Source organism: Eubalaena glacialis, chromosome 6 (genome assembly GCF_028564815.1).
Source record: "Eubalaena glacialis isolate mEubGla1 chromosome 6, mEubGla1.1.hap2.+ XY, whole genome shotgun sequence".
Classification (NCBI taxonomy): domain Eukaryota; kingdom Metazoa; phylum Chordata; class Mammalia; order Artiodactyla; family Balaenidae; genus Eubalaena; species Eubalaena glacialis.
The window spans coordinates 72,552,479-72,575,968 of NC_083721.1; the positions used below are offsets into that span (position 1 = coordinate 72,552,479).

General features: G+C 38.6%; 1 protein-coding gene across 8 annotated transcripts in view; it reads right to left on the bottom strand.

Annotated features, from left to right (window-relative positions):
* Positions 1-20,156, bottom strand: part of LRCH3 (leucine rich repeats and calponin homology domain containing 3) — a 109,656-nt gene extending 89,500 nt beyond the window's left edge. For 7 of the 8 annotated variants that reach the window (XM_061194292.1, XM_061194289.1, XM_061194287.1 and 4 more), the window contains exon 1: positions 19,884-20,156. In XM_061194292.1, the coding sequence (XP_061050275.1) occupies positions 19,884-20,145 (262 nt within the window). In that variant the 5' untranslated portion in view covers positions 20,146-20,156. The remainder of the gene's footprint in view (positions 1-19,883) is intronic. The other variant, XM_061194290.1, reaches the window with a different exon arrangement.
* Between the last annotated feature and the right edge of the window lie 3,334 nt (positions 20,157-23,490).

A 23,490-nucleotide genomic window follows, 5' to 3' on the forward strand; every position in this document is an offset into this window, starting at 1 on the left:
AACTTTTAAAGTACAATCAGAAGGCAACTAAATCATACATTAAAAAAAATGACTTCAACAAAAAACTCTGGGAAAACATGATACCAATTACCAGTAGTAACCAATCAACCATCTTTATCTTCTATATTGGGGGGCACATGTCCGTTTAGAACCATGGCAGTACAATGTATCAATTTAATCCTGTTATATATATTTTATGACTCCATAATGAAATGTAAAATAAGACTGAAAAAATTGAAAACATTTTGTAACAAACTGGAGTTGGTTTATTTTAGATTCAATATATATTTTAAAAAACAATCTCTATATATTTTAAAAAACTAGGGACTTCCCTGGTGGTCCAATGGTTAAGACTCCTTGCTCCCAATGCAGGGGGCCCAGGTTTGACCCCTGGTCAGGGAACTAGATCCCGCATGCCACAACTAAGAGATCCAGCATGCTGCAACTAAAAAGATCCCGCATGTTGCAACGAAGATCTCGCAAGTGGCAATGAATATCCCGCGCGCCGCAAATAAGACCTGGCGCAGCCAAATAAATATTCAAACAAACAAAAAAACAGGGGAAAAAACCCCCCTATATCCATTCCTAAAACAGTGCCTGAGACATAGGCACAAAATACATTCTTACTAAATAAATATGGCACTGAACTAAACAGGGGAAAGAAAGGAGAAAAAGAAAGGAAGTTAACTTTTGCTGAGCACATATAAGCACTAGAGCATTTGTTAAATGTTCCATATGGCTATAATCTGGTTTAATCCACAAAAATGTCCTTACGAGGCAGGCACTGTACTGATGAGGAAACTGCCATTAGGAAGGTTAGGAAACATGCGTATGGGTCACACAAAGTTAGTAAGTGACTGAATTGAAATTCAAACCTAGATATCTCTGAATTCAAAGCCCATGCATAAATATACTTAAACAAAACACCATCATACTATAAATTACTATTTTAAAATGCTGAAAAACAGGCATACGATTAATAGGCAACGCCATTATCCTAGTGAAAATCAGGATTTTTAAAGAGATACCATTTAATACATAAAAGATATTATACAGCATCATTAAATTACTTCTTCAGACAGAGACTCTTACTAAATATTACCTTTAAGATCCATAGGGATTATAGATTATATAACTACAGTATACTTATACCCTGCTGTGTCACTGGACTGGATTTTCCTTCACATCTTAAAATAGGAAGGCTGAAAATTATAACGGGAAGCGATAGGGGTTACTTTTCTAAGTCTTACTCATCCTCTCTGGCCTGCTTTTCAGTATCTGTTGGAATTTTTATTCCTTTACGTTGGGGGGGGGGAGGGGATTATTATAATTTTTAAGAGGTATTTAATAAAACATCTAATAAAATGTTCTTATATTGTGATCAAAGCTTTACTCCTCCCCCACCACTCAATGGTTTCTAAAAAGCAAAAGGCAGTTTTTCAGTTTTAAAAATAAGTATGGTGGGGGAATGATATAACAAAGTTTCCATATAGCAGCAAGCAATGCACTAGGACTTCCTATGCAGAGTTGTAACCATGAAGACTTTAAAATATTGGCCCTTCAAAATTGGAGCTTTAGAATTTAGATAAATTCTTTAGTTTGTGAACTGTTAAAAATAACTGATGTTCTGAATTTAATAGGGAAGTTTTAAAAATAATTATATAATTACTATGAGATTTTCTATGTTCCATGGCAATGCCTATCAAACTTTAGCATGCATCAGATTGACCTGGAGGGCTTGTTGTGACACAGATTGCAAGGCCCTATTCCCCAGAATTTCTGATACTATAGGTCTGCAGTGAGACCCAATAATATGTATTTCTAACAATTTCCCATGTGATGCTGTTGCTGCTAGTCTAGGAACCACACTTTGACAACCTGCGCTCTATGGGAAGCTAAGGTAAACCCAACAGACTTGTGTATTGGTAGAGCAGGCCTAGGATTTCTAGTCCAAGACAATAATTTGAATGTTTGCAACTAAGAGCAATATGATTTTTCTTCTTTCTATTTTCTCAGAGAAGCTAAATGATCGGTATTCTGTAATTATCTCTGTTTCTGTGTTTGTCCGCATTTGGAAAATATACTAAGAAACTTGAACACTATATTACTATGAAGTTGCAACTGTGATATATTTATGTTGCTGTAAGGTTTCTTCCTCCAGAAGAAACTGGAGGAATAACTCACTCAAACTTTTGATACGTACTCTAATGATAATAGTAACACAACAAGTTAAAGAAAAATGGAAAGTTCTGAGTCATACCAAGAACCCTGGCAAAGTAAAAAATTATCTTTTTGACAAGGCAGCATAATGTAAGACAGCAAAGAATATACTGTATTCCGCAAAAACCATCACTTGCTGAGGCACAGAGTACATGAAATAATTCAATACTATTTATTCTTGATCATAATATTATTTTACATTGAATTTAAGTAATAGTTGTTAAATTACTCAGTATGTTAGTTTAAATACATTTTGCTAGAAAGTCATTATGCATATGAAATATTCCTTTGTTTAAAGAAAGAAAATAAATCTTTGGTGAAATTGGTCCTGATTAATCTATTGGATACACAAAGGAAATCAGACTAACTACACTGAGGACACTAAGGAAGTTAAATTCAGGAGCCTTCAAAAATGTGGGTTCAATGGCATCATATACATGAGATTTATTGAAAATGAGCAGTCACAAGGTGGCATTTAAATGTCAATATTCTGAAGATTTTGATAGTACTTTCACTCAAAATATAGCTTGGTATAATAATATATAGTAACACGGTACATAAAATATGACTCTACTGGTATGAAGGAAAGGAAAAGCTGGTAACTCAGATTAGAACATAAGTGAGACTCAACTGAAGAGCTTTAATACTAGAGTAAGAAAAGAATTTGGTCAAATAGGAGTTAAAATCGTCCACATTCATGACTTTGAAAGGTTCCTACTCCTTCACATAAAGTATCTAAGTTGCTCTTGATGCCATCCTGTCTGGTATCAGTTGTCATGTGAAATGATATAAAAGGAGGCTCCAGTAGACAGATCGTAATCCTGTATCCTATGCTCACTAGAAGGAACCAAGACTGCTTAAAGATAACAGATGCTTTATTTGGGGGAAGGGGGGAAACAAGATGGATCTAGAAAATCTTTTTGTTCTTGGAATGCAATTTTCAAGTTCTCAGCAGCAATGCTGGGATGGGGAAAGGCTTGCTCAAGAGGAGGGCTCCCACATGTGAAGGGTTTAGGCAGTGATATGCGAGTATGGAACACAACAGGTAGAGCCAGTTATAAACTTCTTGAATCTCTAAGAGATCCTTAAGTCCAGAAGGATCCTAAAAAGCAAAGATAACATAAAGGGTGCTGTGAAGAAATCTATACCTATTATGAAAAACTGTCTTTCTTTTGTGACAAAAGGAGAGGATAATCAAGATACAGATTCTATAGAAAGTAAGTCTTTAAGCTGTGTTTGTCATTATGTTATGTTGGAAAATAAAGAAGTGTTTACAAAATTGCAAGTACTATGATAAGACAACAAAATTAATAAACTTATGCTGGTCGCTGTTGATCTGACCTCAAGAATATTGTTTCTATTGTTACTAAACAGTGTCTTCATAAGCAAGATAACAACTGAACCAGTAATAATTAGGCTTCTAAAAGCAAATACGAGAAACAAATATCCAATGAGAAATAAAGACCTGCTTATGGTATAACAATTTTGGGTAGAAAGCCCCAATCCTCATAATAGAAGTGGGGACCAAAAAACACAAGAAGATTAAGCTGTGGACACAGGTTGGGGTTTCTGCACAAGCTGGCATCCTTACTACACCTATAGGATGACATACTAAGGCTTTTTTTTTACCTTTTGAGTGTAACTTTGGCAGCGGCCCAGCTGAGCCAAGGCACAGTCCAAAAGGACTTGTTAACATCACATTTAATTCTAGCCATATACATATCCATGATATGTCCAGATCATGAGCATATCATATCCTGGAACAAAGTAACTGGTGGCATAACTTTCTTCTTTGCCTACTGCACCTTTCCTCTTTTTTTAAGAGATTGGTGTTGAGAGTGCTCAATTTGGTTGACCTCTGTGGCATGGGGTTAGAATAACTGGGGTCAACCACTTACTAAACTCAGAGACCCTCTGGGAAAAGAAGAGCAACCTCAATTACCTGATTAGCTGTAGAGCAGTGCTTCTCAAAACTGTAATGTTCTCATAAGCACCAGGGGGTCTTATTAAGATGCAGACTCTAATTCTGAGATGGAGCCTGAAATTCTGCATTTCTCATAAAATCCTAAGTCAGGGGTCCCCAACCCCCAGGCTACGGACTGGTACTGGTCCGGTACTGGTCCGTGGCCTGTTAGGAACCAGGCTGCACAGCAGGAGGCGAGTAGCGAGCAAACAAAGCTTCATCTGCCGCTCCCCATGGTTCCCCATGGCTCACATTACCACCTAAACCATCGCTCGCATTACCATCTGAACCATCCCCACCCCACCCCCACCCCCCGTCCGTGGAAAAACTGTCTTCCATGAAACCGGTTCCTGGTGCCAAAAAGGTTGGGGACCGCGGTCCTAAGTGATGCCACACTGCTGGTCCATAAACCACACTCCGAATAACAAAACTTTATAGACCCATAGATCACACTTGAAAATTTCAGAAGAAGATGCTATGTAATAATAGTACCCTAGGAAAAGCAAGTCATAACAAAAAGAGTAATTATGACTTTGAATAGTATCTGTCAACCAAGAAAACAGAAAAACTTGTGTTACTGAAACCAAATAACAACCAAGAATTTTTCAATCCACATATGCAAGAGGCTCTGCAGACCTCAAGTAGGACATATATAAAGAAAGCCACATCAGGGACTTCCCTGGTGGTCCAGTGGTTAAGAATCCGCCTTCCGATACAGGGGATGCAGGTTCGATTTCTGGTTGGGGAACTAAGATCCCACATGCTGCGGGGCGACTAAGCCCGCGCACCGCAACTACTGAGCCTGCACGCTCTAGAGCCCACGTGCCACAACTAGAGAGAAGCCCCCGTGCCACAATGAAGAGCCTGTGCTCGGCAACGAAAGATCCCACGTGCTGCGACTAAAGACCCAACGCAGCCAAATAAATATTAAAAAAAAAAAGAAAGCCACATCATAATCAAGCTGCAGAAAATCAAAGACAAAGGGAAAACAATCTTAAAAGCAGAGAAGAAACATCTTCTTACTCCCAAAGTAACATTGCCCCTACCCTACTCAACCCCACCCCTTCGAATCCATGGAAGCAGCTCAGCCCACTTCATATACACAATGGTTTTGTACATGCTATAAAAGGAATCCCTCGTCATCTATAGCATTGCTTCAAGAAATTCCTTAAGTCTCTGTCTTCTAATATTCTTCCTTTTCAAGAGGTCACAGCTCTCTACCCTTGGGTTCCATACTTCAGACAGTCTCTCATTTCCCATATTGCCTCAAAGTAGGGCCTAGAGTGCTTTCGGATATTTAACATTAAATTCCCTTTCTCCAGGACTTCCCTGGTGGCTCAGTGGTTAAGAATCCGCCTGCCAATGCAGGGGACATGGGTTGGAGCCCTGGTCCGGGAAGAACCCACATGCCGCGGAGCAACTAAACCTGTGCGCCACAACTACTGAGCCTGTGCTCTAGAGCCCGCGAGCCGCAACTACTGAAGCCCGCATGCCTAGAGCCCGTGCTCCGCAACAAGAGAAGCCCACGCAATGAGAAGACCGCTCGCCGCAACTAGAGAAAGCCTGCGTGCAGCAATGAAGACCCAACACAGCCAAAAATTAAAAAAAAAAAAAAACCCTTTCTCCTACTGAAAGATCATGAAGAGGCTAATCACTGTCTGAATCACAGCAGTCTTCAAGGGAGGAATGTGAGCCTACTAGCCAGGGGCTACATCAAATGATCCACTGGAGTGTGGAAGAAAAACATTAGAACTTTTGTTTCTATTTATGTTTATTTAAGTTCTCCTTTAAATTTTATGTTTCATGTCTATTTTATAATACATAATTTTAGTACATTAGTATATGCACATAATATATAAATAAACATACATTTGTTGTCAAAAATTTCTTACTATAGGGCAAAAATGACAATAGAATACTGTCCCTAGGTACTGGGATTTGGGACACAGCAGACACTTGAAAGGACAGGAGGTAGGCAACACTGTTCATCTTTCTTCTCAAATTAATGCAGACTTCAGATCTTAAAAAGACACTGAGGGTACTCTCAGAATTAAAAAAAAAAAAAAAAAAAAGGAAAACTGAAGGTACCCCTTGAAAAGAGTCAATTAATAATCTTTTCCTCCTCTCCCAACTGAACCAAGCAACAGAACGTTTAGTTGTAGAAAAGTTACACTAATTACAATCAGTAAACTGCCTATCGTCACATCATATATATTGCTTACCGTGCATTATGATAATTATACACTCCACTAAAGGCCTGACTGGTTACCTGATTTTAGTATTAAATACAACTTGTAGTTAGACGCATGCCATTTTTTTAGGCTGCCCAGGATCTAAACACTATTCCTTTTCTGAAACAGAGTTCTTACCTCAACAGAAGCTGAAAAATGCCACACAGTATGCTTGCTTTCCCAGACTCTCTTGCAGCTAGGGGCATAGGCACATGATCTACGTTCCCCCAAGCAGACACATCCTCCCCTAACCTTGAACTGAAAGCAGAATGGAAACAATACATCCCAATTTTCACAGGTAGTGGTGGCAAACGCTCCAGTGCTGGTATAGAGTTATCCATTATCATTCACTGGTGCTAGTGGTGCAAGTTGAGGTATCTGTCCCCAGGTGGCAATGCTTGTGGTGTCTTCACAGGATAAGTTCTGGCACATGATTTTGGGCATTATTCCTGGTTACTTATCCTTCCAGCCTGGTTCTCCAGTCCTCCCAGAGATTTTGTGGGCTACTCATAACCACAGCTGGTTTCTGCTGCTCGTAACTAAGACCCTGACTAACCATACATGCTCAATTTTCGTAGTTTATTTTTTCATGTAAATTGGTTATCTATTTGTAACAACAGTTCTTCAGTGACACTACCTTTAAAACAAATAAACCAACCTTTCAAGTGTTTATTCTATATCAAAGTGCCCAGTTTTGCAAAACAAAGTCTGTATTTTATACTTAAAATTTTTTTTTCAATTGAATAAAATCTTTGGCTTACCTAATCAAGATATCTTTAGGAAGTGAAAAATTACTATTTTCCTAAATGAATTTTAGAGTAAAGTAGCAGAGTCTATAGAAGAATTTCTTAAGTGGTAGTTCTTAGGCCAACTGCACCTAGAACTAACAGATTGCTTGTTAAAAATGCAGCTTAATGGACCCCACCCCAGATCTCCTGGATCAGACTCTCTAGGGTCTGGACTCAGGAATGTACATTTTTTTAAAAGTGCAATGGGGGATTTTATGCACACTAAAGTTTGAGAACCAATAGGCTATGGTCTGTCACTTGATAATAGATGACCAGAAATCACAATGTTATTGATCTAGAAAAAGGATCACATATTTACCAGGCTAAGAGTCTCCTTGGATATCTGACCCTTACAAAAACTTGTAATTATCAAAGTTATAAATACTGAATATACATGGAAAGCCTACTTCACTGTAAGGAGTTTAAAATTTGTTTTACTTCTTTTATTAGCAAATCAAGGTCCTATTTTGAAAATTTTCAAACACCTAAAGATTCTCAATTGCTACTGGTTATATTTTGGGGTACTGACTCTTAGCACATGTATCAATAACATCATCACTCTTATCCTCTATGACACCAATTAAAGAGGATCTGAATACCTGACTTTTGACATAAAAGGGAAGTATATTCACTGGTATTATGCTTGAGAATGTTTTGATTGAATCCTACTATATCATTGAAGCCCCAAGGGTCCTCATTAAACCCAGTCACACAGAAGTCAGTTGTCACTATTTCCAAAGCTAAGAAAGAGAATAGGCTCTTCATTTCCTGTTTTTGCCCTCTCATTCACTCACCCTCCCATCCATCCATCCACCCATCCAAACAATAAACACTCAAAGGATATTTGGTATTGTACTAAGTGATGTACAATAAAAAGAAAGTGAGACAGAACCCTCTATGGTGGGCAGAATCCTAAATTGGCCCCCAAGATCTCCCACCCTAATCCCTGGGACTGTGAATATGAAATATACACTGATTACATTCCTTATGTGGCAGAAGGAATTTTGCAGATATAATTAAGTAATTACTAATCAACTGACTCTGAATTAAACAAAAGAGGATAATCTGGCTAGACCCAATCTCATCACATGAGCCCTCTGGCTGATAGCAGAAGTCAGAGATTCCAAGCAGGACACACCATTGTTGGCTTGAAGGTGGAGGCGGCCATCTTGTAGGAATGTGGATAGCTTCCAGAACCTCAGAGCAGCCCAAAAACAACAACCAGCAAGGAAATGGGGACCTCAATTTTATAACTGCAAGGAACTGAATTCTCCCAATATCTGAATGATCCGGGAAATTCTTCCCCTAAGACTCCAGATAAGAGTTCAGCCTGGGGGCTTCCCTGGTGGCGCAGTGGTTGAGAATCTGCCTGCTAATGCAGGGGACACAGGTTCGAGCCCTGGTCTGGGAAGATCCCACATGCCACGGAGCAACTAGGCCCGTGAGCCACAGCTACTGAGCCTGCGCGTCCGGAGCCTGTGCTCCGCAACAAGAGAGGCCGCGATAATGAGAGGCCCGCGCATCGCGATGAAGAGTGGCCCCCACTCGCCGCAACTAGAGAAAGCCCTCTCACAGAAACGAAGACCCAACACAGCCAAAAATAAATAAATAAATTAATTAATTAAAAAAAAAAAAACAGTAAAAAAAAAAATAAAGGGCTAACTGGCAAAAAATTAAAAAAAATTAAAAAAAAAAAAAAAAGAGTTCAGCCTGGCCAACACATTGATTTTGGTCTTGTAAGACCATGAGTGGATAACTCAGCTGAGTCCAGTCTTCTGACTTATAGAGATGTAAGGTAATAAATGAATGTTGTTTTAAGCTGCGAAGTCTATAATGATTTTTTTATGCAGCAAGAGAAAACTAATATACCTTCTTTAAGAAGCTCCCAATCTAGTATGAAAAAAGACAATACTGTTCATTGTGACAGTAAAAAATATTGCTCATTGTGAAGCAAGAAAAGTGCCTGACTGGGGAAGGGGGATGGTAAAGAGATAGAGGAGATGGAAAAAGAGAAGGTAAAAAAGAAGAGGTGCTATGAGTAATACACGAGTTAAGAATGAATAAGTAAGCCTAAACAAAGAAGTACATGAAAAAAGTAAATAAACCATAAATACACAATTTTTAAAATAAGTATACAGTGAACAACCATATAGGTGATGAACGTAGGTTAAAGAAGAGAATATTTTCGGGCTTCCCTGGTGGCACAGTGGTTAAGAATCTGCCTGCCAATGCAGGGGACACAGGTTCAAGCCCTGGTGGCGGAAGATCCCACATGCCGCGGAGCAACTAAGCCCGTGCGCCACAACTACTGAGCCTGCGCTCTAGGGAGCCCACGAGCCACAACTACTGAGCCCACGTGCCACAACTACTGAGCCCACGTGCCACAACTACTGAGCCCACGTGCCACAACTACTGAAGCCCACGCACCTAGAACCCGTGCTCCGCAACAAGAGAAGCCATCGCAAATGAGAAGCCCGTGCACCACAACAAAGAGTAGCCCCCGCTCGCTGCAACTAGAGAAAAGCCCTCATGCAGCAACAAAAACCCAATGCAGCCAAAAATAAAATAAATTTATAATAAAAAAAAGCAGCAAGTAAATGGCATAGAAAAAATAATGTTATAAAAAAAAAAAGAATATTTTCAGTACTTCAGAAATACACCCACCTTTAACCCACTGCCTCCTTCCCTCTAACGTTTTCCCTTTCACCTACAAGTAACCATTATCCTAACTTTTATGGTAATCATTTCCTTGCTCTTTTAAATAGTTTTAGCATTTTAGCACTTATGAATGATTATGCTTGTTTTTGAACTTTATTTAAATATATTTGTGCTGCATATATAGTGTCATATACTCCACTTGCTCAACATGTTTCCAAGGTTCATCTATGTAATTACATGCAGTTGTAGCTTATTCATTTTCACTGCTGTGAAATCACATAAATATACCATAACTGATTTACCCATTCTATTGATGATCATTTGGGTTGTTTCTATTTTGTCAAATACGAACAATGTTATGAACATTCTTATACATATGTCCTGGTGTACTTCTACAAGTTTCTCTGGGGTATGTACCTCAGAGCCTGGAATTTCTGGCTTACAAAGTATGTGTATTTTCAACTTTACTAAGTATGTTTCAACTCCCACTGGCACTGTATGAGTGCCCCCAATTCTCTATAGTCGGCCCTCAGTAACTGTGGGTTCTGCATCTGCAGATTCAACCAACCTTGGATTGAAAATATTTGGGGAAAAAATTCCAGAAAGTTCCAAAAAGCAAAACTTGCATCTGCTATGCACCAGCGACTATTTACACAGCATTTACATTGTATTAAATCTTATAAGTAACCCAGAGATGAATTAAAGTATATGGGAGAATGTGCATAGGTTATATACAAATACTATGCCCTCTTTATATAAGAGACTTGAGCATCCGCAGATTTTGGTATCTGTGGAGGGTCCTGGAACCATTCCCCTGAGGCTACTGAGGGACAGCTCTACTTTCTTTCTAGTACTTGGTACTGTCAATCTGTGAGAAGTACCTCAGTTTGGTTTTATTTTCCATTCCCTTGATTACTAATGAGATTGAGCAGGTTTTCACATATTTATCGGTCATTTGGAATTCCTCTTTAGTGAAGTACCAGTTGAAGTGTTTTCTCAGTTTTCTATTGTATTATCTTCTTGTTTGTAGAAACTCTATACATATTCTGGATAGCACCTGTTTGTTGTATTTATTGGAAATCTCTTACTCTGTGGCTTATCTTTTCACTCTCTATGATTGTAGGTCATTTTTAAAAACCCGTTTTTAATGAAAAAAATCAATTACCTAGTGTTTGTAAGAAATATGTTTAACCAGTTAAAATCCTTCGTTTAACATTTCCTTCAAATAATAAAAATCTACAAATTTAGGGGAGCAAGGGAGAAAGTTGAAAGTAAGGAAATGCCTTAAATTTTTAGGACTAGTTTATGATTCTAAAATTAGTAGCATTGCATTTGATATTGCTGGCTACTTTAGGAACTCAAAATAATGTTCCTTTTGTGAATTACCATATTAACCATATATTTTCTTCCGAGCTTCAGTGGAATAACTGCTTCATAAATGAACTTAAAAGTCATATTTCACGTTATAATATGCGATAATGTTAACCATCTAGCACCCAGATACAGCCACGGTAAAAGGAAATGAACCCTAGGAAACAAATCCTTGGCCCCAACACTGCTGCCATTCTTCTAGTCTCAACATTGATTTTGTGATGATCTATGACACATCTTCTCACCCCTCCTAAAGGCACCATCCTACTATTTACCCTTCCTATTTAAAAAACAATGCCAGTACAGTTGAGTCCAGATTTTTCCCCGAAAGATCAATTTAAATCTTATTTCAGACAGCCATGATCTTCCCCATGGTCTCTGATTCTCTTTATAAAACATGTGTCTGTTGCAGGAGGGGAGGGGAGTGGGGGTGGGGAACGACACAAGTAATCTTTTTAAGTCTTTTCTATTGTGTCAGTACAATATAAGAATTGTGCTGTTCCTCAAGCAGAAGAGAAAGGAAGAAGCATGTGGATGAGACTATATTAGAGCTATAGGATTTCTCATTCCAAACAGGAGGTAAAGCTGTAAGAGGGGAGTTATAAATGTTGTTTCCTGAGATGTGTTCTTAGCATCCCACATTGCAATTCAATATGCGTATTTCCACAGAAACCTTGTTATAAAGAGTAGTAGTATATACAATATTATATCCATACTTGTGAAACTAGCATACTGGGGGTGGGGGGGGGAGAGGTGGATTATAGAAAACAACAGAATAAACATTATAGAAACTTATTTGGTTTGGTCTTCCTTAATGGTGGGTAATTTGAAGCCACAGATTTGTATTAAAACAAGCATGAACATATAATATAGGGTAGAATTCTTAATAAAATTCCAAGCCTTCAAATTTCAAGTTCCCTATTAAGGCAACTTCAAGTTCTATACCCCAGATCTTCTCTGAGGTTAGAGGTACTTCAATAAAAATTTGTGTCATTAACACACACACACTTTATAGAGAGAGAGAGACATGTGGGAGATCACGGTTTTTAGGTATAAAGAGGTATGAAATGTGAGTTAAGCTGACTTTCATGTTTAGAAAAAAAATTACTTTTTTGTGGGTGGCCTATAAACCTAGTTAAACTATATACAATATGCAACACTGTTTCTATGAGTAACTGCTTTTGTAATTTTGTTTGTAAATTATGTTTACTTAACATTATAAAAGTTGCATATAATTTGTTAGAACAATTCCACTTCTAGGAATTTACCCAATAAGAGATAATAATGAGAGATGTAAGCAAAGAGTTATATATATAAAGTGTTCATAGTATTATTTATAACAATAAAAAATTAGAAATAGTCTAAATGCCCAATAAAAGGGATCTGGTTAAGTACAAAGATACAATTAAATACTTTGCAACCATTACAATTCTATTATAAGAAAATGTTAATAGATATGACACAATATTTCTAATATACTATGAAGTGGAAATAAGCAAACTACAAAAAGCTGATACCATGTTTTTCAATATATACATACATGCATTAAAAAAAAAACTTGGAAGAATATGTCAAAATGTTCACAGTGGTTTATCTATGCAGTAGTATTATTCCTTTTTTCCTTCCTCTACCTTGTGTATTTTGTTTTTCTAAATTTTCTATAATAAATATGTGTTACTCTTACAAAGGAATTCAAATTAAATATACAGGAGTTTAAATACATGCACAAAGAGCTTCTGATTCTTTGTCATCAGCTGGTTCTATGACAAAAGGACATAGAAAAAAATAGAATAAATAAATATTTTCCCCTTGTATTTATATACTACTTTCTTATTGCAGTAAAAATTACACTCCTCAAGATGCACTGAATACAGAACAAGGAGATATTATCTCTCATCTATCAGACGGACACAGATCAAAAAGAATAAAATCAGTGGGTGCAAAGTGAAGACAACTCATGTACTACTGGTATAAATCTAAGCTGAACAACCCTTTTGGAAGCACAATTTTACAATCTGTATTTTAAAAAAACCTAAAACTGCCTATCTTTTAACCAATCAGTTATATTTCTAGGAATTTATCCTAAGGAAATAATTAAACAAGTCTGCAAAGACATACGCACGAAGTTACTCTCAGCAATATCATTTGTAATGGTGAGAGTCGAAACAATCCCGAAGTGTGTCAAGAGGGTAAATTAAAAGACAGTATATCTATAGTGGACTACTATTAAAAATTATGCTACAGATCTATATTTTCTGATATTGTATCTCATGTAGTGAAAAAAAATTAGATGATAAAACAGCCTTTGTATGATCCCATTTTTAGAATTTTTTTTAAAAGTGAGAATGTATATTTCATGAAGAAAATGTTTGAAGATTTCAAACCAGGCTTCATTACCAGTTATCTCTGGTAAGTGGAATTACAAATGATCTTTAGTGTCTTCTTTATAACTTTTTGTACTACAATGAGCATGTACAACTCAATATCGGAAGGAATGATTTTTAAGTATACTAAATTGAAAGTCTGATTAATCAAATAAAATTAGCTTCGGTGTTTTCTACTCTTTTCTTATTACTAAGGTTCTTAGAAGCTTCCCGATTTGAACACATAATACTCAGTGGATGATAAATGTGTCAAATATATAGTTAATGCCCCTATTAACAAAGATGACATGCGTAAACAGTTTTTATTAACAAGATATTATTTCTAAAAGAAAAAATTATATATCCCCTCCCAGCCCTGAGATGCTAGCAAAGATCTTGTAATTATGATTGAGCCCCCATTTGCCGCTACCTCCTCCCTTTGCCTCTGGCCTTCTCAACCATATTTAGGTGTTTTCATTTCTAGTGACCATGGTGGCTTATTGTATTCACGGATATAGAAAGACATTGCCAAAAGAAGTATGACTTATAAAATAAACAATGCAGAAGAAAATTTCAATTCTATTCAAGACAGTATGCCCCAACATCACTGTCCAATATAACTTTCTGTGATGATGAAAAAATTCTATTATTTGTGCTGTCCAACATAACAGACAATAGGTCTGTCTAATGTGCTGTCCAATATGACACATGTGGCTACTAAGCACCTGAAATGTGGCTAGTACAACTAAGGAACCAAATTTTTGCTTTTTAATTTTAAAAAATTTATTTATTTTATTTATTTATTTTTGGCTACGTTGGGTCTTCATTGCTCTGCATGGGCTTTCTCTAGTTGCGGTGAGCCGGGGCTACTCTTCGCTGCGGTGCGCGGGCTTCTCATTGCGGTGACTTCTCTTGTTGCAGAGCGTGGGCTCTAGGCGCGTGGGCTTCAGTGGTTGTAGCACGCAGGCTCAGTAGTTGTGGCTCGCGGGCTCTCGAGTGCAGGCTCAGTAGTTGTGGCGCACAGGGTTAGTTGCCCTGCGGCATGTGGAATCTTCCCGGACCAGGGCCCGAACCCGTGTCTCCTGCATTGGCAGCCGGAGTCTTAACCACTGCGCCACCAGGGAAGCCCAGGAACCAAATTTTTAAATTTTAACTTATTTTAATTTTAATAACCACTTATGGCTAGTAGCTACCATATTGGACAGCACTGTTCTAGAAAAATTCACAGTACATATACTGTGGTTGATACAAAATATACATAAATAAGGATCCAAGAAAAATATGATTTCCACTTAAGACCTGGCATTCCAGTGCATATTTCCAAGACTAACAAAACCATAATTTTGTGGGTTACAGATTGCTTTTTTGAAAAATTAAATGGTCTTCAGGCACTCCTCATTCTTCTTTACATGGGAAATAAGTACCCAGTTCTTTTTTTCCCCCGCCCCCACCCCCACCCCCACCCCCTTGCAATTCTTGAAAGCCTTAACGCTCACGGCTTCAATAAGACTGTGTTACCTTGGCTCACCCACTACATCTCAATTTGTTTCCTTTTTTTGTGTAATCTTAGTCTTCCCCATCTGCCATCAACCACAGGCTTTTTCCCAAAGCTGAATCCTTGGTTTCTTGTTTTCGATCTTCCATTCAGAAAAGATTTCTTACACCTTCGACTATGACCCTATTTGCCTTCTGTAAAACAGCACCACTTCACCACATAATCTTAAACAAAGTCTTAATCTTTGAGACTGCTTCTCATCTGTAAAATAACTTAAGATGGTTACTACGGTTCCTTTGGCTTTAGGATTCTCCTAATTCTAGTACAGGCCTGGTTACAAAACTTTGTTTCTGGTTTTTTCTCAGGCTGATTCCTCTTCTTGCCTTTTTAAATGCTGGTGTACCCCATGGTTGTCAGTGACCCTCTTCTCCAAGAATCACATAAACTCCTCATTATGACTGTCTCAAATTTATGCTATAGTTCTAACTTCACTCTTAAAAGTTCCAGATATACATTTCTATTTGCTGCTAAAGATTAACTAGATGTGCTACCAGACACTTAAAGGTATCAGGCAAACTAAAGAAATTGTGTAGCAAACTTCTTTGTCAGTGGCTTAGTTATCAAAAACAGAAGTTTCAGGATCAGATGTATCTGAATTTGAATCCCAGTTCTGTCATTTATTAGCTGTGTAACCTTGATCAGATTAATCTCAAGTCTCCATTTTTTCATGTGTAAAATGGGGTTAAAACTAGTACTTACAACTCATGGTTGTTGTATGTGCATTTTATATATACAGCTTAGTACAATACCTGGAACATGCTAACAGCTCAATAAATGTTCGCTACTATTATTATCAGTAGCATTACCACCTTCCTAGTCCTACAGGTTTAATAGCTCAGTCAACTTGATGCATTCTGTCTCTTTAAAAAAAAATAAATTCGGTCAGCATTTGTACACTTTTATTTTCCAATGTGATCTCTGACTGTTTTTCATTCCTGGATTGCTATTGCAGCCGGCCAAACAAATTACTAGATTTTTAATGCTTACAGGTTAGAGTCTCTTCTTGTTTTTGTTTCCAATATATTACATAGCATAATGCCTTATGCATAAAGTTTTGCTATTATTAGACAATTCAAATAATCTTTACATCTATTTATTCTATTTCATTAGATCCCTTAAGTTCTTTGAGGACAGGGAGTGTCTTGGTCCTCTTTGTATATCTACACCTGAAAATCCCTTAGTCAATAAATGTTTGTTGAATGAATGACTGTTGACTACTCTCCCTCTCTCCAAACCTATCATCAATCTAGCTGCCTCAAATGCAAAAGGTAGCTCTCATATGCTCTAATCCAACCATTTATTCTGACCAAGCTGACCTCCCCACAACTTCATCAAGAGCAGTCTCACTGTATTAGTCAGGACTCCTATTTTGTTTCAAAAAGTCTACTCAGAATAAGCAATAAAGGGAATTTATTAGCTTGCATAATTTGAAAGTCCAAGGATACCACTAACTTAAGGCCTGGCTATTGATCCAAAAGTTCAAAGGTTACCAACAGAACTTGGCCTCACTCTTTCCATCTTTTGGCTCTGCTTTCAATTTATTGGCAAGCTCCAGGTTCACATTCTATTCTCTCAGCAACCCCAGGGTTCAAACCATGCCTCTTTCTCAATAGTTCCAATAAAAAATTAACACTCTCGTGTGCTGACAGGAAAATGTGCCTATCTCTGAACCATCACTGTTGCCAGAGGGATGGACTACATTGACTGGCTAACCCTGAATTATGTGCACACCCTCGTGTCGGGGTGGGATCCATTCCACTGCCTGGAATGGCCTTCCTTCTCATTTCTGCCTCCCCAAATCCAAGCTACAACCTTTCTGCCCCCAAAAGTCTTTCATGATTTCTTTTAAGATTTTCCTTGTTCACTGGATCAAGTAACTCATTCCCAAATAAATATTTCCCTTTTTCTAAAGATCTACCTTTTAAAACAAACAGGAGGGAAAAACCTCAAGAAAATGCTGCATGATGAATTCTAATCATGTCAAGTTATAAATGAAATGGGTAATATGTGCTGTTTCTTAAAATGTAAGGACAGGGGTTTCCCTGGTGGCGCAGTGGTTGAGAATCTGCCTGCTAATGCAGGGGACACGGGTTCGAGCCTTGGTCTGGGAAGATCCCACATGCCGCAGAGCAGCTGGGCCCGTGAGCCATAATTACTGAGCCTGCGTGTCTGGAGCCTGTGCTCCGCAACAAGAGAGGCCGCGATAATGAGGCCCGCGCACCGCGATGAAGAGTGGCCCCCGCTTGCCACAACTAGAGAAAGCCCTCGCACAGAAACGAAGACCCAACACAGCCATAAATAAATAAATAAAATTAATTAATTAAAAAAAAAAATCTTAAAAAAAAAAAAATGTTAAGGACAGCAGCTCTACCAGATACATTCTATACATTAGGAAAGAACAGACTGTGTGGCAAGTTTAATATAACATTCAAATAATTTTTTTGGCTTTAAATTTTCTATAGGGCCCAAACAAAACATTTTAGCCAACAAAAGTTGGGTCTGAATTCAAAGTACCCTGTGTAACAGGTAGTGTATGGTTTTGGAGTTACCTCAAACAGGATTTGAGTTAGGCTCAAATCCTGGCTAACACCACCTTCCTTGGCCTTTAGCTACAGGTCTTTGAGCAAATTATCTTTCTCTCCAAACCTTGGTTTCACTATCTGTAAAAACAGGAATGGTAATATCTATCTGTACGTAAAGAGGCTGTGTGGCATAGTGGAGAGAAAAGAGTAAGATGGAACCGGGCTGAAATTCTACCACTAATATTATTTATATGATTCTCTCTGAGTGACTCATCTGTAAATTCTGAGTGATTCCTCATTTGTGAATGAGGGATAATAATATTTAATCCATTGGTTGTTAAGCATTTAACAAGGCAATGTATTTTAAACACCTACCAATGAATAGTAAACAGTGAAAACTCTATCAATGATGTTATCCATATCAAATCACCTGTTTAAAATAATTCAGAGAATATTTCAGTATTTTTGTACTCACCAAGGTCCGCCAAAAATTTCTTACACTTAATAAGTGATATTTCTAACATGTTAGAAATGAATCTAGTCTAATAGGTTATAAAGTACCTTGTAATCTTTTTCTTCCCCTCTACACTTTTTCTGGCCAGATAAAATGTCGACCAACAAAAAATTTGGTTTATAAAGAAACTATTAAAGTAATTAAAATAAGTGTGGATAATAACAAATTAAAAATTCAGGGCATAGTAAGGGAAAAATTCATTGGGATTACTTATTATTCTTCATAAATGCCTTTGGGTTTTGTTAGTTAAAAAAGTATTTCTTAAAGGCAAAACACACTGGTCCTAGAACTATTTAAAAGCAGGTAAGACAGTGAGCTAGATAAACTCCTGTAATCAATGTATTCTTTAACTCCACGCTTAATGTACTAATACTGAAATGACTCATGCCCATATGAAATCACTATGCTATCCGTCTCCTGAACAGTCATATGCCATATAGCCATCTCCTGAACAGAATCGCGAAATCTGGGGTATGAATGACAATTTTAGATGCTGTCTCTCAGAATACATGCAAAAGGCAAGTGGTTGCTCATATTTACATCAGCAAGAAAATTTAATCTTAATGTCGTTCACTAAAAAATACAAACTATATTCAGTACAACTGTTTCCAAAAAGAGATTAAACAAATAGGTATTTGATTCCTTCCATTTTACACTAGAGCAAAAGTTTCTTTGGAAAGAATAGTTTCTTGAAGTAGTGTTAACAGTTTTGCTTATCTTTCTAAAATGAGTGAATCATATGTAATACTTAGCAATCTTTAATGAGTGCACAAACATAGGAGAAGTTAACACCTTAGGAAAGGTATATGAAAATAATTACATCATACCACACTATATATAAGGGGATTGACTCTGTTTTTAATCTACTCCCTGAGAAAGCTATGTTTTAAACACAAGAGAAACATATTATGTTGAACACCTCAGTCACCAGACATTGTTCTCTACAACTAAGAAAACCAAATAATACCTAATTTATTTTCTTTTCTGTGTTAAAAAAATATGGATAAGGCAAACTGATGTTTGTTTTTAAAAAGCATTAAGTACAGATATGGTAGGCAACCTATGCATCTTTTCTAAACAGTTTTCTTCCTTCAGCTTTCTTTGAGGGGGCCTGAGAAAAGAGGAAAGGAGTGAGAGTCCGAAGGTGGGCTCTCGTTATTTTTTGCAAGTACATTTGGTAAGTCACGTAGACGAAGGGGAGAAAGAAAAGTTAAAGCGTTCGGGTTCACACTAAAAACAACAACTCTTGAAAAACACGCCTGTGCGGGAGTCATGCTTTCCTGACAATGCAGCGACCAATGCGACTCCGATTAACAGCGCGCTACAAACCTAAATCTTAGTAAAGTCAATCTGGCATCCCCAATACGAAAGGGCCTGCAAAACCCGGGGCGGAGCAAAGGTCTACCTCAGCAGCGGCACAAGTTAATTTTCTAAGAGAGTAAAACACTCCCCATCAGTCCCCTATGGCCCTCTTTCTCAAGAGATGCTGCTGTTCGCCTCGCCCCAGGCTCGGGGTCTGGCCCGCAGGCCCCAGGGCTGGGTGGGTTGGGGCAGTCGGCTTCTCCCCGGTACCCGGGTCCAGACCAGGAGTAATGGGACCCGTTAACGTAAAGACCCGCGATTCTCCGCATCGGCTGCGGCGGCCTCTGACCGCGCCCCCGGCCTCCTGTTGGCAGGGATACCCCCCACCCCACTCACCCGCCCGGGTGGTGTCCGTCAGGTCGTGGTTGGCCGCTCCCCGGGGAAACTCCCTCAGTTTCCGGCCGCTCAGGCTCAGCACCCCGGTTACCGCCGCCTCCTCCAGCGCTCGGTCGAGGGAGCGACTCCATGAGCCCGGGCCAGGAGCAGGGCCTGCCCCGGAGTTCGGGCCGCAGTTAACAACGGAGAGGTTACCTCCCGACGCTACTGGGCCAGAGTACTCTGCAGCCGTGGCCACAGCGACCAAGCCCGCGGCCGCCATTTCCCAGCCGACAACTCTCCGGCCCGCGGGCTCAGCGCATGCGCGGCCAGATGATGGGTGGGCGGGGAAAGGGGCTTACAGACCCCGGACGGGTCCCTTGATGGGCAGGGCTGCGGTGCCGCCCCGCACATCCAGGCGCTGGCCTCCGCCCACGTGAGGTTTCCAAGGGAAATTAAAACGGAACTCGCAAATCTGGAGCAGCTCCCTACTCTAGGCTCCCAGCAGCCTTTCTAACATGCCTCCACAAAAAAATCTTCCAGACAACGCTTCTCACCAGAATTTCTCTACCTTCCTTCCTCAGCACTGGAGGATTAGAGTAAATATTAAGGCTTAACACCGTTGCTGCCAGAAACTTTGGCAGTGAGAGGAGAAACGTTCGACTTCTGTCATTCTATAAGCCAAATGATCCTAATGGAGACTTGTGGATTTATTAACTATTATTGCCTGAGGGAAAAAGAAGTGTTAACCTGGCCCCAAACTTCATAATTCTCATTGAAAGTGTTGTATAAACCTTCTTCCTTGTACAAAATAGCTTCTTAAGGAAAATAAACACCTTAGATAGTACCTGTTCTTTAGGCAAAATTTTATTGTTGAACAAAGCTGGGTGAACGGCATTGAAGTCTAAAATTTTAGTTTGGAACCAAAATTGAGGAAGAGAAAATGATCTGACCATAATCTACATGTGGGAAATTTAGAACTGAAGAAATAGTTAAAAAAAAAAAAAATCATTCAGTTACTGAAAAAGTAGAAAATACCACTCAATTTGATTAAAAATTTTTTTTTAATTTTTTGCCGATGCCACGTGGCTTGCAGGATTTTAGCTCCTTGATCAGGGATTGAACCCGCACCCTCCGCAGTGAAAGAGCAGAGTCCTAACCACTGGACCACCAGGGAATTCCCACCACTTCATTTTAAACCAATTAGACCTCACATATACTGCAACCAGTCTTGAGCATATTGTTTCTTTCACACATTTAAGCCATTCCTGCTAAATGATGTAAATTTCCCCTACAATCAATCAACTAGTATTTTCTGTGGGAAACAGACAGTTTTTCCTAGATTATTATGTAATTATGAAATCCAGACAAATAAGCCAATTAGAGATTAAAACCACAAAAAGGGCTAAATTGAAGTGGTGGGGATTAGCCATCAGAATTCAGAGAAAAGGAATCTTGTACGTCAAATGAGGTTTTGAAACAAATCTGAAGGAAGGCTGGTAGGTGAGAGCAATACTCTAAATTGAAAGGAGTATCAGCATGAACACATCCAGGTATGATTTATAATGGTTCTTGTGGAGAACATTGCCACAGGCCAAAAAGTTCATGTCGGAGAGCAAAAGAAAATAAGGTGAGAGAGATCCTGTCCATCATTCAAGGTCAAGCTCTTCAATGAAACCTTGATTAGCACTTCCCGAACTCCTAAATGGAAGAGACTGTAAAAATGTTTAATCTCAGTGCCAAAGCTGATTAGTATTGGTTGCTCACAGTTCTGTGAAATTTTTTTTTTAATTAATTAATTTATTTTTGGCTGCGTTGGGTCTTTGTTGCTGTGCGCGGGCTCTCTCTAGTTCTGGCGAGCAGGGGCTACTCTTTGTTGCCATGTGCAGGCTTCTCATTGCGGTGGCTTCTCTTGTTGTGGAGCTCTAGGCGCACGGGCTTCAGTAGTTGTGGCATGCGGGCTCAGCAGTTGTGGCTCACGTGCTCTAGAGTGCAGGCTCAGTAGTTGTGGCGCACAAGCTTCGTTGCTCCGCGGCATGTGGGATCTGCCCGGACCACGGCTCGAACCCGTGTCCCCTGCATTGGCGGGCAGATTCTTAACCACGGCGCCACCAGGGGAGCCCTGTTCTGTGAATTCTTGATGCTGTGCTCTAGTTTCTTCAGCGACAAGTTCCACCATCAATGTCTCTTATGAACATGGTCATCCATGGCAAGTAACATTTATCCAATGCATGAGTTGGTTTTTGTTATTCTGGACTCCTAAAATTGTTTTTACTCTTAGAAAGACTTTAAGCTATTTAAAGAGCAGGTCCTCATTTTATATTTTTTAGAGCTATTTCAACCGCAATAATTAAAAGCATAACCATATATTCCATATTAATGTTACAATGCTATAGAAAGTTGCCAGATATTTAAAATGCACAGATGTCATCTATATTTGATTACCTATTACCTTCCACATTTACACCAAATTCTTCTGACAAATTCTCTATAATATGGCCTCATTCTTCCTAACTACCTGCACATCTCATTATAATTACAACATACCATGCTAATCCTGGTCTCTGAACTTCTGACCAAGTTTATAAACTGATGTTACTTTGTCTAGCCAACTAGATTTTAAGGTCCTTAATATGTTAAACTCTATAATTATCTTCCATATCCTAAGCTGAGTATATCAATAGGAGTTTATGTGTTAATACAGCAGAGGAGGTTAGGAGAAAAAAGAATTACAATTTTTGAGAACAGGGTCTCATTAAGGCCAAAATATCTGTAGACATTAAGTCTGTAGATATTTGAAGGCCAAAACAGAGGCCTGTGGATACAAGAAAAATGAAGATGCTATATATACATTATTATCAATATATGAGAACCAGTCCTACATAAAGAAAGGCTGGAAGAAAAGAGAGATCAAGAAGTTAATTTTGAGCCTTCTAAGGATTCGTAGTTTCATCTACAAAGTAAAGGTAGAATATGAGGGAATTCTCATCCTACTCCCTCAATATTCTACATAAAGCAAGGGACAAGATCATCTTGTGAGAATGAGGTATAGGAAATGGAGTCATTGTAGGGAATTCACCAAAGAGTCTAGTGATGAATAAAAGAAGTGATGAGAAACAGTTGCAAAAGGGCTGTGAGCAAAAGGGATACAAGGATTTATAACTTATTCCACTACTGCTCTGTGGTCTGGAAGCAGGAGATGAAAAAATAGGCAATGGGGGTTACTGAATGTTAGGAATAATATAGAGAACTTCCCTGCTTCTTCCTGTGTATTTTACAGACTGGAAGTTTACTCATTGAACACTAGGGACAAAAGTTTCACTCCAATCTCGGTAACTCTCTCCAGCTCTGCGTTTCCCATCATCCAGAAATAAAGTCCTTTCCCTGCTTTCACTCACTAGAAATATATTATGGCCACTCCTTTCAGATTCCACTTTATAAACTCAAAGCAGTAGGATTAAAATCTTGGCCAATCCCATTCTCTTCAAATATAAAGCACAGAAACTGGTTTGTTGAATATATTCAATAAATGTTTGGTCTTACCCTTTCTGACTCCTTTAATAAGAATCACTAATAATTGACTTTTTAAAACTTTATACAAGAAAATTTAGACAATGTGATTTTCTTC